General features: G+C 46.9%; 1 protein-coding gene and 2 non-coding genes across 3 annotated transcripts in view; 1 reads left to right on the top strand and 2 right to left on the bottom strand.

Annotated features, from left to right (window-relative positions):
- Positions 1-49, bottom strand: part of Prss16 (serine protease 16) — a 6,818-nt gene extending 6,769 nt beyond the window's left edge. The window contains exon 1 of the mRNA XM_019207302.2: positions 14-49. Within this exon, the coding sequence (XP_019062847.1) occupies positions 14-49 (36 nt within the window). The remainder of the gene's footprint in view (positions 1-13) is intronic.
- A 6,585-nt stretch (positions 50-6,634) lies between these two features.
- Trnav-aac lies at positions 6,635-6,707 on the bottom strand. Its single transcript has one exon. It is a non-coding gene; the product is annotated as a tRNA-Val (tRNA).
- Positions 6,708-9,403: 2,696 nt separating this feature from the next.
- Trnal-uaa lies at positions 9,404-9,486 on the top strand. Its single transcript has one exon. It is a non-coding gene; the product is annotated as a tRNA-Leu (tRNA).
- The last annotated feature ends 5,206 nt before the right edge of the window (positions 9,487-14,692 follow it).

Here is a 14,692-nt window from a genome sequence, read left to right as displayed (position 1 = left end):
CGCAGAGCCAGGCCAGGAGCAGGGCGTGCAGCCAGGATTCTCCGGCCATGCCTCCGCGTGCGCTCCCCTGCGGGCTCCAGTCCTTTATCCCGCCCGGGCAGCGTCTCCAGCTCAGCCGTGAGGCAGAGGCTCCAGTTTCTCCGACGCCTTCCAAGTCAGGCGTCCGTTGGAATCGTTACCGCGGGACAGGACGCGGGCATCCGTACACCATCTCTGTGCCGGCCTCCCCCGTCTCCGTTTGTCCTCGGGCCTCAGCCCCGCTGGCGCCACGCTCCCGCCAGCCTCAGCGCCACTACGGCCCGGTCTCCCCATCTCCATCCCGCTAATCTCAGTCTCTGGTCCCATAGCCCCCACCTGTGCAATCGCCCTCTGGCTGCTCAGCACCCATCAACCTCCGTGACCCTCCAGCAGCTACTATTCCTCCAGGAACCTGGGGTCTCCCAGTCCCGTCCCTCCCCCCCGCCGCCTCAGTGGCATCTCTGTTGTTTGTTCAGAAAGATCTTCCACTGTCAGAGTTTTGAAAATGTCAAGACCTGTGGCCCTCTACTCCTAATTTTATTCTGTATTCCTTTGCAAGGTAGTTGTCACTACAAGGAGTATTCTACATATTTTTCAAAAATTTATATGGTCATTGTCTGTCCCTTTACCAGGAAGTAAGCACCATGACAATAGGGTCTCTCATCTCTTTTGTCCATTATTTTGCTAACCAGCTCCCGAAACTGGACATAGTAGGAGTTAACCAATATTTCCTGGGTGAGCGAATAATCCATCTGGTAGCATTGCTGGTTTTATTTTTAAAATATAAATTTGATGACTTCTCCCCACCTCCAGTGGCGTCAGTTCTATGCCACTGTCTTACTTTTCTCATTGCTGAGACACCCACAAGTTAAGGGAGGAAAGGTTTAGGGTTAGAATAAGGTATAAAGGATAGAAAGAGCTGCATCTTCTTTTGTTGCTCACAGTAGAGGTTTCAGGCCATAGTTGGCTGGCTCCAAGGCAGAGTGGCACCTGGCAGAGGGGCAGGGCAGAGGAGAAAGTTTACTGCAGGCAAAGGCAGCAGAAGCAACAAAGGACCTTAACAGTGTCTTTCTGTCCCTTTATCTTATCCAGGCTACTCAGGGTGGGCAGCCTTCACACCATTAATCCTCATGCCCTTGAGCCTAGCACTGCACCATGAATCCTAGTGTCACACACTCTGGACCCTGCCACCTCTGACAAAACCTGAGACTTTGGGGGACATCCAGACACAGCCATAACAGCCACCACCATCTTGGACTTGGAGGATCCTGGGAACCCTTGAATTGCCTTTCTGTTCCTGCTCATGTGGCCCTCTAAACTCTCCATGACTATTTGCACTCAGTTCCCATTCCCACCCTTCTTCCTAGACAACCACTAATCTACTTTCTGTCTATGGATTTGCACATTTTTAACATTTCAGATATGGTACTAAGGATTAAATCTAGGGCTTTCACACTGAGCTACATACCTAGCCCCTTTTTATTTTGAGACAGGTTCACTCTAAGTTTCCAGGGATGGGCTCACATTTGTGATCCTCCTGCCTCAGCCTCTTAGAGTGCTGGGAATATGGGTGTGAGTCATCATGCTAGGTTAATGTGTGCTGTTTTATGTTTGGCTTTTTTCCACTTTGCATAATGTTTTTGAGGTTCATCAATATTGTAGCAGGTGTTATTTTTTTCTATTTATAGCTGAATAATAGTCTACAGCAGACTAGATGACATTTAATTTATTATCAATTGATGGGCATTTGAATTATTTCTACTTTTTGCTATTAGAAAAATGTTAATCTGAACATTTATGTACAAGGCTTCTTGTAGAGGTATGTTTTCATTTATATATATATATATATGTATATATATATATGCAGTTGCTGGATCATATATTAGAATGATATATAACTTTTCTTGTTTGTTTTTTGAGACAGGGTCTTGCTATGTAGCCAAGGCTGACCTTGACCTTACAGTGATCCTCTTTATTAAGCCTCCCAAATGCTGGGATTTCAGGAGTGAGCCACCATACCTGGCTATATATAGCTTTTTAAGAAACTGCTGAACTGTTTCCCAAAGTGGCTGTGCTATTTGTGTAACTGTTCAGACTCCAGAAAGCAGAGGCAGACAGGTAGGAAGGCCACACCTTCATACACAGACCCGCTGAGAAGTAGACCTGAGAGACACCAGGGAAGGATCATGGAGTAGAGTCAGAGTGGCCAACTGTCCTCAGTCTGAAAAGGACCTGCTCATTGCAGGCCACACCTGCACTTGAGTTCAGCAGGTCACACTCATCTTGGGTGCAGTCAGGAGGTTGCTCGAGAGGGGCAGGATCCCCTCTCAGGTCAGACCCTGCAGGTGTGAAAGTGCCTGATGACCTCTGTCAAGCTCATGAGTGAAGTTCTAAGACCAGTTTGCTTGTTTATGTTGATCTCTCATCATTTTTATTAAGGGTTTATGAAGGCAAGGAGGGCCAACCTTGAAGCCCAAGACCACTGTGAGAAGGTCTGTGGTGGTGTGGCGTGGCTGAGTAGTTCAGCTGGGCTCAGTGTGGGCCTAACAACTGAGAAGTTTCAAGTTTGCTGCCAGCGCCTCTGCTCGGGTTTTGTCCCCCTGAACTGTTGTTAGTGTTGCTAGTGGAAGTCATCTCTCAACCTTAGCTGTGAAAGCAGGAGCTGTTAATGTATCTCCTGTATGTATTTTCTTTTTCAACTCTTCACAGCCCTCTATACCCATGCCCTTTTCAGGCAGGAAGCACAGTGCGTTTGTGCCTTGGCATTCTCAGTGCCTCATCCAGTGTGTTAGCCATTTTGTTTGCTTTTCCAAGAGACTGCAATTTCCTCCCAGCTCCTCTCCACCCTGCAAAGAGGGTCAGGAATCCCAGGGGCAACATGAAGAAGGGAGACCCATCTGTCTGACACACTTCCCACCCCTGCCCCTTCCTGTTGGACTTTTCCTAGGGTCACCCACTCTGTCCTTTGGCCCCTTTTAAGGTCCCCTCTTCTGCACAGAAGCTGAGGCATTCTTCTCCAAAGCCTCCACATCCTGGAAGGAACTGGACTCCGGAGGACTTCTTGTTATTGTACAGTTTCTGATTTGTACCTTTTAAATATAAGCCAGTGACCTGAAAAGGAATCAGTGCTCAAAAAATAAACCCTAGAATCCATCTTCTGTGCCTGCCAGCTAACACTTGTCTGGTAAAGACTGGAATGGAAGTGGGTGTGGAGAGGTGCTGAGGTGCCAGGTGTGGGATCTGGAGCATGTGCCCCCTTGGCCAGGAAGGTCCAGTGCCTGTCTCTGGCTCACTCACATTTCCTTCAGCTCTGTACTAAATATGTATGTACAGGACATACATATGTGCCGTACTATATCTCTATAGATGATGTTGCAGTCTTGATTGATGTTCTGTGGGATATATTTGGCTCTTTTTGCTCCTAATGAACTGATCTGCATCACTGCCTGCTCCCCTGTAGCATGTCTAGCTGGAAGAGAGCCACAGGTCTTGTTTCTGACAGCTCTTCCATTGCAGGGCCGGGCCCCGCTCTCCTCCAGATCACACACAATCAAGTCCTTACTGACCTCTCCCCAGCACCCCATGCCAGCTTCACCCTCGCGGGTCATAGGCCCTGTTCACGCAGATTATTCATATATTTCCTCACTGTGTTGAGATAATATTTCTCTCTGCACTAACTCCATAGGCAGGGATGTGAACTTGTTTACCTTCTGATTCCCAGTGGCCGACCTGGCCTTCTCCCGTTGGCCGGCGGGCCCACCCAGTGGATCAGAGGATGAGCTCGGGACCGTGGGCTCCGGCTCCTCCAGCCCGCGTCCCCACCCGCCGCTCCTCCCCATCCTCCTGGCTCCGCGCCCTGCTCCGGTGCCACAGGAAACCGCTCCTCCCTGTGCATCTTCTAGCCCGCGTCGGAGCTCTGCGCGGAACAGTAGGAGGACGGGAAAGAGAGCTGGGAAAGCATGGAGGGAACCAGCCCTTTTAGAAAGGAGAGAACATTTTCAACCTGGCTGAGAATATGCCCAAACCGTTGCAAATTAGAATATTGACTTTAAGTAAAAACAGATAATGTGAGGCTGGCTAGCTCAGTCGGTTAGAGCGTGGTGCTAATAGCATCAAGGTTCCAGGATTGACCCCTCTAGTCACTTGTTTGTCTAAGGCTCTCATTTTCATTCAAACTTCATTTTACCTCATTGAAGTAACCTTATCTGCTATTCCTCCAACACGGGTGTGTGTGTGTGTGTGTGTGTGTGTGTGTGTGTGTGTGTACTCCATATCTGTGTCTTTTGGGAGACTCTCCAGGACTAATTTTTTTCCTTTAAATTTTTGTTCAAATATCGCCAGTATTCTTTTTCTCCTTAGCATATGTTATCATTCAATCTAACTGTTTACTTTCTAAAATTTCTGTGATCTTGCCACTAAAAGAGAAGTGTTTTTTTTCCTAATTGGTTCACAAGTATCATCCCAGTACTTAGTGAGCATCAGACACACAGAACACATCTATAAGGGTTCACTGAATGAATGGTCAACTTTTTCTTTGAGGAAAAGAGAACATTTGCTTGAAAAGGGAGGAGAGAGGAGCAACAGTGCCTGAGGCTGGGCCCTTCAGATGCGATTTGTTTGTGAGAAAGGCAGCTTCCCTTTCTGAATTTCACTGGAGGGCCCGCTTGGTGTTAGATCCTTCCAGTTCCCTTCTCTCCTTCCAGGATCTGGAGGCCAAGTGGAGTTGGAGTTATTCAAACTGGGATTTAAAGAGAAGGAAGCTGGAAGGGTCTCTTGATTTCACAGAATCTCTAGAGGGTCTTGACCTCCACCAAGGACAGGAGTTCGCTGATCTGTTTTAGCAATTAGGGGTGGTGGGAATCAGTAGATGTCCCGGGGTCGCATCTCTGACTATGGTCTGCTTTCTAATTATCTTTGCTTTTCTGGTTCCACTTAGCCCGTGAAGATCCACAAGGACTCTGTACCTCATACTTGCATTTTTGGGGTGCCGAGGACTGGTTTATAGGTCTCCTTGAAGGTGACCTGCCAGTCTTGCATGGACTGCCTTTGAGAACTCTGGCCCAATTTCTGGTGATGTGAGTTTAAGGGTCAGTATTCCCTGCTAGGAAACAGGGACACTTCCCCAGAGCCTGGTCACTGTTGTCACAGGACTCAGAGGGTGAGCATCATCTGCTAAGTGGGGCCAACCACAGGGCAAGCTAGCGATTGCCAAGTCGGGGTTCCATGGAGGACTCTTCAGGGGCTCTCTTAACATTTGAGCATAGCGAATGCAGGACCAGACTTTGTGTCTCTTTGTCCTGAAAAGTAAAAATAGAAGAGAAACATGGAATGGAAATGGATGGGCGGCAACTTGCTATCACGGAGTTCTCAAAAATTCCTTATCTCCTCGAAGGAGTGTGGCTTCTCACACTGCTCTGAGGGAACTGCCATTTGACTTCAGGACAGTTTTATCTGCACTGCATCTGGCAAGTTTATCCCAGCAGCTATCCCCATGAACATGTAAATGTGATGCTTGGCCCTATCTTTAAAAAGCTTCTCTGGACTCAGCCTCTGCCTCTAGGTAATGGTCCATTTCTCTGATGACTTCATTTAACAATCTCTAAAGAGTTACCCAAATTTACTAGCTGCGGTCTCCCCTATTCTTTAAAACCTTCAGAATTTTGGAATCGCCACTGCTCAGGGACTTCTGGTCCAGGTCACCAGTGAGCTCTGGGGTGTAGCTGGTGGCAGAGTTCTTCCCTAACAGTCACCAGCAAAGAACAAACACAAAACAGGACCTCAGCTCCCAGTCTTGTCCTATTTTCTCTGGGTGACAGACACTACCCTTCTAAAGACATTCTCTTTAGTCGAATCCCAAGACACTGCAGTCCTGATTGTCTCTCCGCTCGATGGCTCCTCCACCTCAGTACCCCTGGTGACAGCCCTGTCTCCTCTGGTCCTCTGCACAAGCCACCTTGAGGATGGGATGTCTCAGGACATGGTCTGTAGACACTCTCTGGCGACCTCGGGACTGCCACTTGGAACTCATGGGCGGTCGACCACTCCACTGGACTCCAGCTTTGCCTGTCTGATCCATCCATCCCTACTGGTACAGTGGGGTGTGTGTGCTGGTCCACAGATTCCCAATAATCCTGCTCCACCAACTCTTCCTTGATGTGGTTAATGACAGGTTCATTCCTACAGTTTTTTTTTGTTTGTTTGTTTGTTTTGAAGAAGCACCTTCATTCTTTCTTTCACTCCTCACTTCCGTTTTCTCTGGAATCCTTCCTCTTTGTTCTCTCTGGAAAACACAGCTGCCTCCAGCTCCCTCTCTCTCCTGCCCAGGGTCCCAGCTGAACTCTGGCACTCTGGCCGCAGGGACATAGCGCCTCTCCTCCATCCTTCCCTCTGTTCTCTGTGCCAAACCCTCTCCCCAGAGCTGGTGCAGGCCTCTGGCTTCACCTCTGCAAGCCCAGCTCCCTACATGTGCTCAGAGTAAAGGCAAAGTCCACCAGAGCTGGCCCAATAGGGATGCCATGCTCTGTCCTCTGCTATGGTCCACAATCCAGTCGCTGCTTTTTGCCTGGGGCAGGTTGAAATGTGAAACATTCAGATAGATTTTACAAACCATGGCATGTGTTTCCACCCAGTTTCGAACCAGGGACCTTTTGCGTGTTAGGTGAACATTATAACCACTACACTATGGAAACTCATTCCCTAGTAGTATTTTACTTTCATATGGTAGTTAAGAAGTGAACCTTAAATTTATCTTTCAGATTATTTGCTTGTCCCTCCCTCCCTTCTTTCCCCTCTTTCTTACCCCCTTTCTCTCTTGCCTAACTAATCGCAGCATGTTGTCCCACCCACCCGTGGCGCCCCAGAAACTCAGCGCTGCTCCTGTCCCAAGGGGAGTGAGGCTCAGTTCCACACCACTGTTCCTAACTGAGACTCAAAGGAAGGCGCAGTGTCTATGCAAGGCTGTGTGACAAGACAACAATAGTATGAATATTGGAAGAAAGCTGATTGAAGTTTTAAAAAATTGTATTGGTACATTTTAGGTATACAATATAATGACATTCATCACTGCAGGTTTGTACCTTTACATAATATACCTTGATTCTTTTTTCCCCCGTTTGATTGTGTAAGAGCCTAACTGAACTAGAGTGACTCCATGTTGACCAGCAAATGACCCAGAGACTTGTTCCTCCCCACCCCTTATAGGATAACTAATGATTAATTGTGAATTATTAGATAACTGCTTGGGAGTATCTGGGAAACTAGAATGAAACTGTAATGAACATAGAGACCCAAAATCAATCACTCCACTCCTTACTTGTCTGGAATGTTCTGGACACCACAATCTAAATTGTAAATAGAGCAATGGATAATCGATCTGCTGATCATTAGTACGTAACAGTCGAGTACATGATTGACCACCAGCTCAGATCAACTGACTACATGCCTTTGTCCCCTTTTTGTAAGTTTTGAATGTACCCCCTCCCCCCATAGCCCTATATAAAATGGCCTCTGATTCTGAGCTAGCTGCCTCTCTGAGCTACTTGGCTTTGGGAGTGCCGTCTGGCCAGACTAATAAAGGTCTATTTGCCAACCTGCCTGGTGTGTTCCTTCCTGGGTGACTCTCGCTGTCTGACAAGCTCCTGGAGCCTCGCTGAGCTTTTGGGCCCAGCATCGTGGAGGCCTCTTGGCTGTTCACGCTCCAGGAGTAGAAGTGAGGCTTTAAGTCTTACAGTTGAAGGTTTTTGTTTTTTTTAATTTCTTCCTAGAATGATATGTGTTGCTACATGCTCATCTCTGTTCCCATGGTAGCATAATGGCCAATATGATGCACAGCTCTCTATTATGTCTTCAAGGGTGCATCTCCTTCTGAAAGACCAAAACATTGCTACCACTAACATCCATGCAGGGTATGGTCTAGGCCTGTGTGACACTGGCTGTGTGGGGTTCTATACAACTGGGGAGCTGAATGTCTGGATACCTGGGCTTGGGCAGTCTTCACTCCAAACTACTGCACTTTCCCAGAATGCTTGCAAGAGTATAAATTCTGCCAGCAGTTATGAGAGCTACTACATCCTCATTCCTGCAATCATTGATGTGCCCAGCTTTCTAATTCTGCCAGCCTAAAGTATCCAAATGATACCTGATTTTGTTATGCATTTTATAAACCACTAATAATACTGTGTTTAAAATACTTTTTTGCGGGGGTTGCCAGAGATGAAACTTGGGACCTTGTGCTTGCTTGCAAGGTGGGTTTCTGAATTTTTCCATTGTGGCTTTCTTGAACATGTCTTTGATTTAGATGGAGCAAACTGCATCAGTGTTTTGCTGAATTGTTGATTTTTAACAATTTCTTAAAAGTGATTTTCTGTCCTCTGAGTCATGAAGGTATTTTCTAAATATATTTCCATTAACTTTTCGGCTGTCATATATAGGTGTTTAAACTCCAGATAAGCATATTTTCTAAAATATACGTGATGCACCATATAGAACCCTACTCTTCCAACAGGTCCTTTCCTGCCTGAGGGACTGAACCTCCGAGCTTGGTGAGTTCCTGGGGCGCTGGTTTCTTTCTGAGCCAGGGCCCCCCAGTCGGAAGAGTTAATCTCTACTCTCATGGGGAAGCCTATGCAACCTTCTCCCCTCGCAGCTCAGCTCGTTCTTCCGGTTCTTCGGGTCAGCCACATAACAGAGGCACTTACTTTTGTAACTCCGATGTTTGTACATGGACGCTTCACCACCCTACTTCCTCTCTGGTTCTAGGATTCCCCACAGAGGTTCAGATATCCGCTGGGCCCTGTCGTCCGGACAGGGGGAACGCACGCACGCGTGTTTAAGTCGGCGTCTTGGATTCAGCCTCCAGTGCGTGCACAGGGCTCCCACACCACCTCCAGGAGCTCCTCTCTGTGTAACGGACGCCCTTGGGCCGGGACAGGGAGGCCTCGGATCCAACGAGTTCCCTTCCGGAGCAGCAGGGACTCAGCCGCATAACTTTTTCTGGGAGCAGGACGAAGAGGTCTAGGTTGCTGAAGTCCCACCCCTTCTCCGCTTTGCTTTTTCTTCCTGGATCCTAAGTGCTGACGGAGTAGGGTCGGGAAAACTGACTATCCCTGCAGTGTCCTGTGCTTTCTTGTTCTTAAAATCATAATCCTTATTTGACTGCAAGTCCTTGGGTTAAGGAATGGTTTGTGGTTCCCTAACTCCTAGCATGATGAGTGGCACAAATGAGTGGTGAAATAGGCCTTGTTAAAGATAAGTTTTTCCAGTGATTTCTTTCTAAAAGAAGTATTACACGTTTGTAATACTCTTCAACTGTATGTTTCACAGGTGGTACCTTACAATCCCGCAAAGATCAAAAATTGTAAATAGAAAACAACTGAACCAGGTGCTTACCGGGATGGCTGAGTGGTTAAGGCGTTGGACTTAAGATCCAATAGATTTAAGTCTGCGTGGGCTCGAACCCCACTCCCGGTAGAATGTGTTGCTCATTGCTCATTGTTTTACTTAGGGGCTCGCATAATTAAGTCTAAACGCTCTTAAAGCTAACAGTGGTGGACCTGGTGATGAGGACAGTTTCGCTTTTTTGCACAAGAACTTCATCTCCTCGCACAGACTGCCTGGAACAGACAGCGGGGTGCTTTGCGGGGTGGGATGGGGGGCGGCCCCCACCCCAAACTCTTCCAGAGCTGAACCCTGCAGGAATTCAGCGCAGAGCGAGGTCCTAGCCCTTTGTTCACAGGCGCCCCTCCCGCCTCCCCTCTTCTGAGCTTGGAATCTGAAATTGAGAAGCTCCAGCTTTGCCAAGGAGCGGGAGACCCGGAGAAGGGAGCCGCGGTGTGATCCAGGCCCACCGGGGGAAGCAGATGGAAGCCGCCCCGGGGACAGCAGTGGCCCCGGGAAGGACAGACTGCGCCATCCCGCTGTTCCCTGCCAGCTGCTCTGGGCCGAGGGCTGCAGAGTGGTCACCGACCCGCTTTGCTTTAGGTCCCCTCCGAAGCTCTTTGGATTCCCCCCAGCAGTGAGCATAAAAATCCTCTTCATCATCGCCAGCGCTAGACGTTTTTGTCGCTTAAATGTCTAGCCATTCAACCGGGTATGTCTTAGGCCTGCTATGGTTTTAATTGTCATTTCCTGAAAGAGTAAAGTGTGCTTTCATGAGTTTACTCAACACTCGTGTATTGTTCAAGAGCAAGCTGTAACGTGCCCATTTTAAATTTTTTTCTTATTATTGAGTTTTGAGAGTTCTTTGTATGTTTTGGACACATCATAATGATCAGATATGTCTTTTGCAAATATATTTTTCCTTGTAGAACATATTTTCATTTTCTTTGTGGAGAAATCATTCATTTGGGTAAGGCCTAATTTCTCACATTTATTTGTATTTGTTTTTTTCGGGGGGCGAGTAGTGCTAATCCCATTTTTCTTCTATATTTTCTACGAGAGTGTGCAAGCTCAACTTGAGTACTTGATCCTAGGAATTCTAGAGTTTCTTTCTGGTCCACATTTAGAATTGAGCAGTTCATAAGACACTGAATTTTAGCTGAGTTTTTCTTAGCTTCTTGAGTGGAGGACCCTTCTCCTCCCACTGCAATGTGTGAACTATTATTTACATCTCATTTCTGCATGGATGCATCTTTTTTTTCCTTGGATTTCAGCCTATTTGGTTACTGTATGACTGCAACTCTTATGGAGTTGAGGAAAATTATATATTTTTGCACTACCTGGACTTTCCTTTGTTAGGTTAGGAGCAAAACTCCTTTTAGCTTTCTGCATCCTACGTGGGTGCTGAAGTCCTGAGAGTTTTATATGAACACGAGTGCTGGCATCCTCTTCATGCCCACCATGCTACTTTGCTCATCCTCAGCAAAATGGAAATCAGAGATAGACCAAGATGCTGTTTTAAAGATAGATCTGTTGTGTCTCTGTCCAAAAGTCCACTGAGAAGGAAGAAAGGGAGAGAATGAGAACAGAGAGAAAGAAAAAGAAACAAAGGAAGAGAGGAGGAGAAAAAAAGAAAGGGAAGGAGGAAAGGAAGGGAAGAAGAAAGGTGTTCATAAACACAAAAGGACAAAAAATGGGAAAATACAAAGTAGCAGCAACATTTTAAAAGTTAAACAGAAGAAGAATTAGTGTGCTACACAAAAAGTTTTATTTTAAGATAGAATTGGGGAAATCAGAAAAAGACTACAACTCACCTTATGGAAAACAATTCCCTAAATTTATGGAATTGGTGATTTGGGTGTGTGTACATGTGGGTGAAAATGGGGTTGAAAATAGAACTTGTTGAATATCACTCTCAAGGAATTTGAGCTCACATAACCTCCCTTTCAGTTTTAGGATGTGAGGGAGGTGGCAGAAGGTTTCAACCCATTCAGTGAATGGAACAGAAGCTGATGGGGGGGCGGAGTGGGGTGTGGGGTGGAACCATACACACACCCACACACCCACACACCTGGCCCCTGCAGAAGACAGGGCAATCCGATGGAATCGCACTATATCCTGGCTCCATCCATTTTGGAAATTTAATCCTGGATAGCTGACTGAAGATTTTTGTCCAGCACTTGGCCCAGGCTACTTACCGAGCCTGACAGTGGAAATTTCCCCAACAAAAATGTCCCAGCCACAATGAGCTGAAGTTAATTTGACCACCTGCTGTTCCAAGCTCCCCTAAGGTTGGAGCCATGTTTAAAGCTCCAGCCAGCGCCGTCACAGGTGGAGTAGGCCTCCCCAGCAATCTTCCCAGATGATGAAGGAGGCCAGGGCAGGGAGCACAGGTGTTCCCACAGTGTGGTTCGGGTGCTGTGTCACTGGTCATTTGTCAAGACAGCCAGCTTTTCCCAAGGTGTTTTGGTGTGGGCCTGCTGACGTTCAGGGCTGTCACTTCTCTGGCACTCAGCCCAGGACATGGGGTAATGCTAGGCGAGGAAGTGATGGCCCAGTGGAAGAACACAGCCTGCCTGACCAGAGTCCTGGGCAGGATCTCTGTAAGATAACTGCCTTGATATGGCTGTCACCATTTTGGTTAGTGACTGCCATTTTATACCTTAAATTTCCATTTCCTACATCATGCATCATCATCCGTAAGTGAAACTGGCACATGAACAAGGCTTGTCCATATGAGGAATGGATCACAGATAATGACCCATGAGTGATTGCCCATGCAGCTGATGCAATTCCCCAACCCACTTACATCAGCCACCCACTATATAACCAAGCCCCTTCCACCCAGCTCTATCTCTCTCTCTTCTTTCTCCTTGGTCGAGTAGGCCATTGTGCACAGCGGCTGTACAATAAATCTCTCATACTAGCTCTGTCGGTGTGTGGAGTGATCTTTGGCAGGTGCCAGTTTCTTTCAACTTCAGTGACTCCCGAGGAGAGTTGGTTGAGAGCTCACTGAACCCAGTTTTTATGGAGGGTTAGTGGATAGGCTTAGGAGGGGTTGAGGAAGCATGGGATTGGGAAAGGAGACTAGCTGTGGAGCCACAGGCTGACCGCAACGGCTGCAGTCTGGTTGTCAGACAGTTGTGTTTGGTACACTGGCAACAGGGCATGGGTTGGGCAGGGCCGTGACTGTTCCTAGAGCTTAAGCAGCTGGGAGTGGGTACTCTGGGAACTCCAGCAGTTGGGGGGCAAATAGGGGTGAGACCTGCCAAGGAAACCCAGGGAATTTACTATCATTCCTTCCTCAGGTCTCAGGGTCCCTGGCCAGTCGGCCTTCTCACTACTTTTCAGAATTTATGTTGGTTTGATATATAGCATCCAGGGCTGTTAGCTATACTTAGTGTGACAGGTAGAGAAGTAATGTTCATTAAATCTTTACAACATGTCTTTAATTAATTAATTTATTTTTGGTATCTGGGATCCAATTTGGGACCATGTGCTTCTGAAGAAGGTGGAGGAACCAGTGAGCTAAATCCTTGGCCTAGTGGGTTTTTTTTTTTTTTTTTGATTTTGCTTTTCCCAGTACTGGGGATTAAACCCAGGGACTTGCTCTGAGCAACATCCCTGGCCATTTTTATTTTGAGATAGGGTCTGGCTAAATTTCTTATGTTGGCCTGGAACTTGTGATCCTCCTGCATCAGCCTCCTTAATAGTTGCGATTACTAGGGTGTGCCACCACCTGGGTTAGTTTCAGATACCTGAATATGTGTGTTAAGAAGTAAAGTTGCCCACCCACTTGCCAAAGGTATACTTGTAACTATCCAGTGGCTCACGATGTGACTATACTTAGAGGCAGGGATTGAAGAGGTCATTAAGTTAAATGATGTCATTCTAATAGGCCCTCATCCAGCAGCAATGGTTTCTGTATAAGAAGAGATTAGGACACAGACAGAAGACCAGGTGCAGACACAGGCTGGAGATGATGTAATAGTTAACCATTGTGTCAATTTGAGTAAGAAATGCCCAACTAATTGGCTTAGTTTAGTTCTGGGTGTGGCTGACAGGATTTACTGAAGACAGAAGACCCAGCCACCCAGGTGTGAGTGACAGCAACCAATAGGTTTGTTTGCCTGAAGGGAATAAAAAGGGGAACCAGGAAGGAGAGCTAGCTTCTGTTTCTTGGGAGAAGCTCCAGGCTTCACTTTCTCCCTGGATGTCATCTCCTGGTTTCCAGCTCAGACCCTTCAGCTTCCATTCAGATTCTTGGCTCTCCTGACAGGGACTCGCGTGGGGCTCTGCAGTGAGTTCCAGGTCTTTGACCTTTGACTGGAATCCTTTGGTGGCCATGGAAATTTGAGGTTCAGTTCTGCGTCAACAGAGAAGAGCCACACAGTGATTTAAAAAAGATGAAAGTAAATTTATTATAGAAGTACAGAAGATATGAGAATAGTCAAATAATATATTACCATACATTAAGAGGTAGAGATGAAGGGAATCCTGTGGGGAAGGATCTTGCATGAGATAGCACCTTTGACAGGCAAGACAGACAAGATTGAGTCCTGTCCACTTTCTTAAGTATTGTGTTCAGACAAAGTGCCAGTGCCAGTGGCCGGCGAGGCTGGAAGGGATCCTTTCCAGTATCTGCTGGAGCCAAGGACACACACACTGACAGTGTGCTTGGCTCTCTGTAACATTTCCTTCCCAAGACAGGTGGCCAGCCGCCCCCGCTGTAAGAAGTGGCACTCAGTCCAGTTCAACTAGCAAGTCTTCAATGACTTGTTATTTTACCCCTTTCCCTGACACCTTTGGATCTCCAGCACTTGACAGACCTTTCCCCCTTCTACACCAGACTCTGGGTGTCCACTGCAAGCTACCTGTAAATCCTTATAAATTTATATATCTTATATTAAATTTGCTGCTCTAGTAAGAATGGACTGCCACAGACAGTCACCTGCTGACCAAGAAAGAGGCTTCAGAGGCAACTAGTCCAAATGTGGTGGGAGGACAGGGAGGCATGAGACTGTATACCCAGCACTCCGGAGGCTGAGGCAGGAGGACTAGCAAAGCCCACAGTGAGAACTTCTCAAAATACATAGATACAGATATAAACATATGTAGAGGGAGAGAAAAGCAACTCTGTTAATACCTTAACCTGAGGTCTCCAGACTCCAGAAAGGTGAGAATATAAATTTTAGCTGGCAGTTAATTATGGCAGTGCTAACAAACAATACAATGCATATGGTGCAGAGACTGCCAAAGGGGATACAAGAGGAAGCGTTTTTTTTTTTAAAGTTTAAAG

This window comes from Fukomys damarensis, unplaced genomic scaffold, assembly GCF_012274545.1.
Source record: "Fukomys damarensis isolate Sample0158 unplaced genomic scaffold, DMR_v1.0_HiC HiC_scaffold_10, whole genome shotgun sequence".
NCBI classification, from domain to species: domain Eukaryota; kingdom Metazoa; phylum Chordata; class Mammalia; order Rodentia; family Bathyergidae; genus Fukomys; species Fukomys damarensis.
This window is presented reverse-complemented; position numbering and strand designations above follow the sequence as displayed.